General features: G+C 50.7%; 3 protein-coding genes across 3 annotated transcripts; all 3 read left to right on the top strand.

Moving 5' to 3' along the window:
- Positions 1-378: 378 nt before the first annotated feature.
- Positions 379-1,675, top strand: COL26b_001318 (uncharacterized protein; the record flags this gene model as incomplete). The annotated part of the gene is made up of 4 exons (XM_053174271.1): positions 379-565; positions 623-687; positions 751-1,119; positions 1,274-1,675. 4 exons carry the CDS (start codon positions 379-381, stop codon positions 1,673-1,675), a joined length of 1,023 nt encoding a protein of 340 aa, XP_053041581.1.
- Positions 1,676-2,424: 749 nt separating this feature from the next.
- Positions 2,425-2,925, top strand: COL26b_001317 (uncharacterized protein; the record flags this gene model as incomplete). Its single annotated transcript, XM_053174270.1, has 2 exons — positions 2,425-2,834; positions 2,889-2,925. 2 exons carry the CDS (start codon positions 2,425-2,427, stop codon positions 2,923-2,925), a joined length of 447 nt encoding a protein of 148 aa, XP_053041580.1.
- Positions 2,926-3,605: 680 nt separating this feature from the next.
- On the top strand, positions 3,606-5,633 carry COL26b_001316 (uncharacterized protein; the record flags this gene model as incomplete). Its single annotated transcript, XM_053174269.1, has 1 exon — positions 3,606-5,633. One exon carries the CDS (start codon positions 3,606-3,608, stop codon positions 5,631-5,633), a length of 2,028 nt encoding a protein of 675 aa, XP_053041579.1.
- Between the last annotated feature and the right edge of the window lie 1,428 nt (positions 5,634-7,061).

Raw genomic sequence — 7,061 nt, 5'->3', positions numbered from 1 at the left:
CCTTTGATGAACTGTAAGTTGTGTTCCTCCTCGCTCTGAACCCACGTGGATCTGTAGTCCGAGTCAGAATCGTCAGTTGTTCGATTGAACAGCCCGGGGTAGGCGAGATCAGGGGGTCGCTCTGCCCCAGTGCGAGTCATTACCTGTTCGAGAGGAATGTGGGCGTGGTTTCCCTCGCGTGAAACTGAATGCAACCCTACCCCGGTTGTTGTCCAAGACATCTCGACTTTAACATGCGGTTGTCCCCTCTCTCACCATCTCGGAAGATTCTTTTCCTCTCTTTTCCCTTCCCACTTGGATTCTCCGCCAAGTCAGAGGCACGTTCTCAGACATGCAAACTTCAACGACCACGGTCGCAGGATGATTCCCTACACCAACATGGCTATGTTACCAGAGGCTAAGGTGTATTTGATCGCAAATTCGGTATTGGTGTTTGTTACGTTGTTGGTAGTTGCCCTTCGAGTTGTCTCCCGTGTTTTGGCCGGCTCAAAACTTGGTTGGGATGATTACTTCACTCTGTTGGCCGTGCCCCAGGGCATTGTCATGTTAGTGCTACAAGGACTTTGTAAGTCTCACGACATAGCGCGCATTTCAATGAATATTCGTCTTAACTCTCTCTCAGGGACTGCCGCAGGTCTTGGCTACCAGTTGTCGGAAATTGGTGACAACTGGACTTTTGTAGACTCGGTAAGTGACTGTTCCATACCGACAGTACTAAGGACTTCCCTTATTAGAATAGTCTACTAACAGCAGATTGCCCAGCTTTTCCTTCCCTTCGAAACCATCTTCGGCGTCGTCAGCCTGACAACGAAGCTCAGTGTTCTCTTCTTCTACCTTCGAGTTTTCACCAGTCGACCTATGCGTATTGCGACTCGATTGACCTTCGTCATTGTCATTCTTTGGGGCATTGGAAATGTCCTCCAGACTCTCCTTGTCTGCCACCTTACGAACGGAAAATGGCACGCCACGAACAAAGATATCTGCCGCGATCACGAGGCTAGCATTCTATCGACCGGACTTTTCAACTGCATCAGCAACACCATAATCATGGTCGTCCCACTGTACACGATTTGGACGCTGCGAAAGGTCAGCGTCTCGACACGATGGGGCCTCAGCGCGGTATTTTTGTTGAATCTCATGTGGGTACCCCTCGCCTTGGCTCTCGGAGATTGATGCTTGTTCCCGATGATCACCGAGCTAACGATCACCAAGCGCGATTATCGCGTCCGTAGTGAGACTCGTCATCATGATGGATGTCCACAGCCTTTCGCAGGTCATGAGGAACCTGGCCGTTACAACATTCTTGACTGTCCTCGAGACCCACTTGACGATCCTGTGCAACAGTCTCCCAATGCTTCTGCCATTGTGGGCATTCTGGAAACATAGACGATTTGAGACAGACGAGTATGTATCGAGACTCGGCGGTTCGACCCAATCGGGCAAGCACGACCACCTGGTGGAGGATCTTACGAACGGTATACCACTCGAGACCATGTACGGCAGCAACATCACTCACTTCACGACAACGGTTGGAACCGGGGGCATGAGAAGGGGTTCAGGGAATGACGGTGACTCCGATGTCTCGGAAACGGAGTCTACCCAAAGGCTTCCGAGGAATGCGCAAGCTATCACGATTGAGACAAAATGGTCTATCAAGGAGGAGACAACGAAGTAGACTTAATGACCCCTGTAGTAATTGTAACGAAAACATTCTCCTATCTCAGTCGTTTACCAATGGGTGATGTTTAATTGCATCTGCTTATCGCATGGCAACGAAAAGCAAGATGTTTCCCTGTCTCGCTCTATGACTTGGTGTGGAAAGCCACAACTCATGGTGATCACAATTCTAGCAGATGCATTGCGTTCGAGTCAGATGAACTCAAGATATGCACAACCTAAGGACAAGCAATTAGTCTGAATCCTGTCCCAAAACCGTCGGTTCCTTCCGTCCTGCTGTGGGGTGGTGGCTCGTATTGCCGCACGGCTCGTAAAACAACCCAAAAAGGGAAGTCCGAAGGTCTACATCCCATCGGCTACCACATGACGCCAGAACTCCCGGGTCGGAGTAGAGCCAATCAACGTATAAGAAAATGCATCAAGAAACATTAGCTTGACGATGATTCTGACGAAGCAAGAAACATTTTGAGCAATTTAGCCGCTCTTAGTTTAGTGTACCCGAGATGACAAGCACTCCACGTGGCAGCTGCATTGTCTGTGCATGGGATCCAATCCTTGCGGCACAGGCTTATCGAGGGCCTTACGGTAGAGGGCTCATCCGATAGATGGTTCGTCATTCAGGAGGTCAGACAGCCCCCGACTTTTATCCCGAAAAATTTCTCAAATCTGGTGTTGCGGTCGTTGTCTACGAAAGCCGCACACAGGGTAGAAGACGCCCATCTTGGACCTGGATTTACGCAGCCAACCATGGATACCATTTCGACACTCGAAACTGCGGGGTGCATTCTTAACGCAAATTCGTTTATTGAGACGACTTTCGCGGTTGCACAGAGCTCTAAAGTACAAGCGCCGTATGACAACGGCGACACCATTCTGAGATCTCTCAAAACTTTCAGACTAGCACTGTCAGATACACAAAGGCGTCTAGCGACCAGTTTCACACGGTCAGAGGATGCCCTCCCGCTGCGAGATCTTGTCTCTTCTCGGGACGCAGCCATTGTCCTCCTTGAAAGTATCGAGGATGTGTTTACACGATCGACCGACAAGCCGACAGGACGAACTGGACACATCGCTACAGAAGCCATTTTGAGGTTAAAGCTCGAGGAGTCCGCTCGCCTCAAGAGTAATGTAACGCGTGAAATCGCCCATGTTCTTAGGTACGTAACGAAAGTCTCGCTTCAGCATACCATCTTTTCATTCTAACGCCACAGCCTAGCTCTCGGATCTCCCAGCTCAGCCAATCCTTGACGATGCTCGAAAGCCAGAACCGTTACGCTAGACCAGAACACGAATCTCAAGTCGATCTCATGTCACGAGACCTACAACACTTAGGAATACAAGCACAAAAGCATCTGTCGAATCCAGATGCCACCTACACGCAGGCCGACATCGAACAACTCAGATTCCTGCTTGTCCGACTAGCTGAAGCAGAGGATGCATTGCTTGCCGATACAATTGTTTCAAGCCTCAATTACACCAGCAGACCCATCCGTCTCGATTCCATACCCCAGGCGCACCAAGATACTTTCCAATGGGCCTTCGATTCTCGGCTAGCAAATTGGTTCCTTTCTGGGAGTGGCACTTTCTGGATCTCCGGGAAGCCAGGTTCTGGCAAGTCCACGTTCATGAAGTTCATTTCCAAACATACTCGGACCAAAGAGCTGTTGGAGACCTGGGCGGGCCCAACCGGCACACTGGCTATTGCGACGCACTGCTTTTGGATCGCGGGCACGCCGATTCAGAAATCTTGGCAAGGGCTTCTTCAATCTTTGCTCCACGACCTACTTCGCGGACACCCGCACGCTGTCTCCATAGCCTGCCCGAGTCGCTGGGCAGCTGCTAAAGTTGGAAAATGGCAGGCGGCCGCAGAACCGTGGTCGGTGGACGAGCTTGCTGTCGCTTTGCGAGCGCTATCAACCGCGGAGCGGATGCCATTGAGGATGTGTCTATTCATCGACGGCCTGGACGAATATGACAGCAATCACGCGGAACTCTGTCAAGTCCTCCTTGATATGGCCAAGTCTCCCCACGTCAAGATATGTCTATCTAGCCGTCGGTGGCCAGTCTTCGAGAGGAGCTTCGGCCAAGATGGTCAGGAGAGTCTTGATATCCATGAGCTGACGCGGGACGATATTCGGAAATTCGTCAACGACCAGCTGCAGACTGACCAACGATGGACTGCCGAGGCGTCCGGTGGCGTCACCCTAGCGAAAGCCGAGCTCGTAAACCGAATCGTCGCCCAAGCTGACGGCGTATTTCTCTGGGCGTTCTTTGTGACTAGATCCTTTCGAGAGGGCCTGTCCAACGGCGAGATGATTGAATATCTCGTTCGACGCTTCAGCCAACTACCGTCAGACTTGGACCAGTTGTTTCAACACATGTTAGACAGTGTGGATCCTGCCGATCATCGCACGATGGCAGGCATCTTACAGGGCGCGGTGCACGCACTGGAACCGCTTCACATTGATCTCTACCACCAGCTGGAAAAAGAATTACAGGGCCGCCATTCCATGTTGCAGAGCTCGGAACAGCTTGGGTCCGTCCAGAGCGTTGCCCTCCGGAGAGAGCAGACGGTCCGCAACATCAATCAGAAGACAAAGGGCCTGCTCAAGCTGGTTTATGATCGATTTGAGTTCCTTCATAGGACCGTCAAGGACTTCGTCTCGACAAAAGATGTTGGCGACTATCTCCGCAGCAAGCTGCCGTCCGACTACAATGGCTTCACATCCATCGCAGGAGCGTACCTCGGGTATCTCAGAGGCACAAGACAGAAAAGCTCGCTTGTCGTAGACGTTATCAGGCAGGGACGGGGGTTGAACAGCGGCCCGCTCATTTCGCATCTGAACCAAGCCCTGTTTTACGCGTCGGAAGCGCTCAAACAAGCCGAGCAGCCTGGTTCTACCCAGTGCCAGCAGGTTGAGAAGCTCCTAGATGAGTACGAAGCCGCCATCGTGGAAATGGTCAGCTTCGGCCATGTGACTGTCAGGGGCGTCAACTCTCATCGTCTTGACGCGAGGCTGTTGTTTCGCGAGGAGCTCCTTCGCCACGAGCTGTCGCCTTATCTGGCAAAAAAGATCGCCGAGCAGCCAGATTTCTTCGACGCATTCGACGAGTCGCCGCTGTTTGCAGCGCTTATGCCCATGTCCCGTGACGGGGGTGAGAGTCCTGGGCCCTCATCAGAAGTCCTCGACATTCTTCTCGGAGGCGGTGAGGATCCCAACTTGCTACCTCGACAGTTGGATGTTCCAAGCGCGCTTGATGCACCCTCGCCGTGGGTGCTTTTTGCGCGGAGTACAATGTCGGTTTTCAACATGCTATCGGGACCGTGCATGTTCCCTGCCCTGCGATGGAACGACTCCTTGAGGAATGCCACCTTCAGTCGATTGTTGTCCCACGGCGCCAATCCCAATCAACCTCTACTGGACCGTCCTGCGGCACGTACCGTCTTCTCGCATTTCCTGGATATAGCTCTATCCAAGTTCCTTGGCGAAGAGTGTTTCGAAGACTACCTCAGGACCCTGGACACCTTCCTGCGAGCAGGTGCTAGTCTTGGTGTGCCAGAGATCAACAGATTGGAGAGTCCAAATTTTGAGCCGGCGTTTGGAAACCTTGCGAGAAGACGTCCAGAGGAAACGGTGCTGGCGTCTTTCTGTAACGAACTGAAGGGACTTACAGCGAAGTTGGCGGCCGATTCACGGAGAGCCACTTTTGTCGCCTCGGTATTGGAGAAAGTCATTCTGCACTGTTGTCGTAGAGAGGAAGATCTGGAGAAGTTGCGTTTGGCAATTTCTCAAGGTTGCCCTGCAAATGTTGCCGTGCCCCTACAGCAGTTGATCGATTCTGAGAGCAGTCTCTCAGGAGAACGCTCATCAAAGCGAAAGAGACTCCCAAAGCAATCCGAGGAGGCTAGTATCGAATCGTATGTCATCAAGACGAAGCACTTAAAGGGGGAGTAACGGCACTGGTTCCGTTGATGTTTTCGCCCACAGTTCCGTTTGGGATGACCTAAATGCTTCGGGTTTTGTAGAAGTTGGGTGCTCAATAACACAGGGCGTCAATGCATAGGTTTCCCAAGCTTCTCTTATGCAACTCTTAATAGCATTCTCCAAATATGTGAAATAAGCGGTGACTATTTGGATTGTCTTCAATATTATTTCTCCGCACGCATTCATACTGACAGTGAGCAACACTCGGCAGCATAAATGATTTAAAACTACTACAAACTAAGTAAGTCAGAATAGGTCATACTGTGAAATTTCTCAACAGCTAGATGATTGTAATGTGACGTAATTCTCCATCAATTTTGAAGTCTTCCATGATACCGACTGGCCAATTTAAACATGTTAACCGATGTTCCTCCTCCGTTTGTGGCCTTAGAAGGCGTGTCATTTCGTTCTCGCCATCCTTGCAAAACCGTGACAGCCCTCGCAACTCTGCCATATCAGGATGGATTTGCGCCCAAAGTGTCAGTGACAAAATATCAAACGCCACCCAAAGGTCCTGTCCCTTGTGCTCGCGAACCACGCTGTCGTCATATAGCCATCCATTGCTGTTCTGGCAATGGGAGCCTCCGTCAACAGGGTCTTCGTCCACGGCCTCATCGGACCAATCAAGCGCGTGACCGCTCAAAGCTTCCGTCTCGGCTCGATCATACAAGAGTCTCTCTTTGTCCACAGCCTTATTGATGGCATCAAGAGCATAGAATCCGTAAACGTCTTCATCATTCGCACTCGGATTCTCGGAGGCCTCGTTGGTTTGGCTCAGCGCCAGATCGCGCCATCCGATTCTCAAGAACGGGGGGTTGAAATCCTTGCCTCCATGTATTGGCGGAGGGGGAGGCCACTGTGCAGACCACTCTTTAGACCTTCGGGGCTAGAGTCAGCTAGATTACTAATGCTGAGGGCAAGTTTGATTAAGACTGCACGTGCATGTGAGGATTCAGGGTTCCTCAGCAGCCAATATCAAATTGAAGACAATGCATTTGACTCACTTTTTGACATCTTCCTGAATCATATCAAGGATACCTTCGAGTATGACATATTGATTCGGCTCGAATCTTAACTGCACCAGGTCTATGATCTTGTCTTCGTCATCGTCTGAATCCCTTCGTCCAGCGCTGCCGCCAAAGCCAATCTATCAAACCTACTAACAAATATACCAAACAATTGAAGCTATTCCCAACTGTCAATTAAACAATTCCTGACCCCTCAGATTTGATATATTGGGTTGATTTGGCTTGGTACATTATATAAGCATACATATAGCCAATAGGATGCCATTATCGCGAATATTCACGCCCAACACGGTCAGCTTTCTTTTTCCTATATACAGCACCATTAATCCTAGCAGCTCCAGGACGTTATTTTCTACCCTTCTAGCTAGAT

The sequence above is a fragment of the Colletotrichum chrysophilum genome (genome assembly GCF_026319265.1).
Source record: "Colletotrichum chrysophilum strain AFK26 chromosome Unknown scaffold_6, whole genome shotgun sequence".
Taxonomy (NCBI): Eukaryota; Fungi; Ascomycota; class Sordariomycetes; order Glomerellales; family Glomerellaceae; genus Colletotrichum; species Colletotrichum chrysophilum.
Note: the sequence above shows the minus strand (reverse complement) of the source record. Positions and strands in the feature narration are given on the sequence as shown.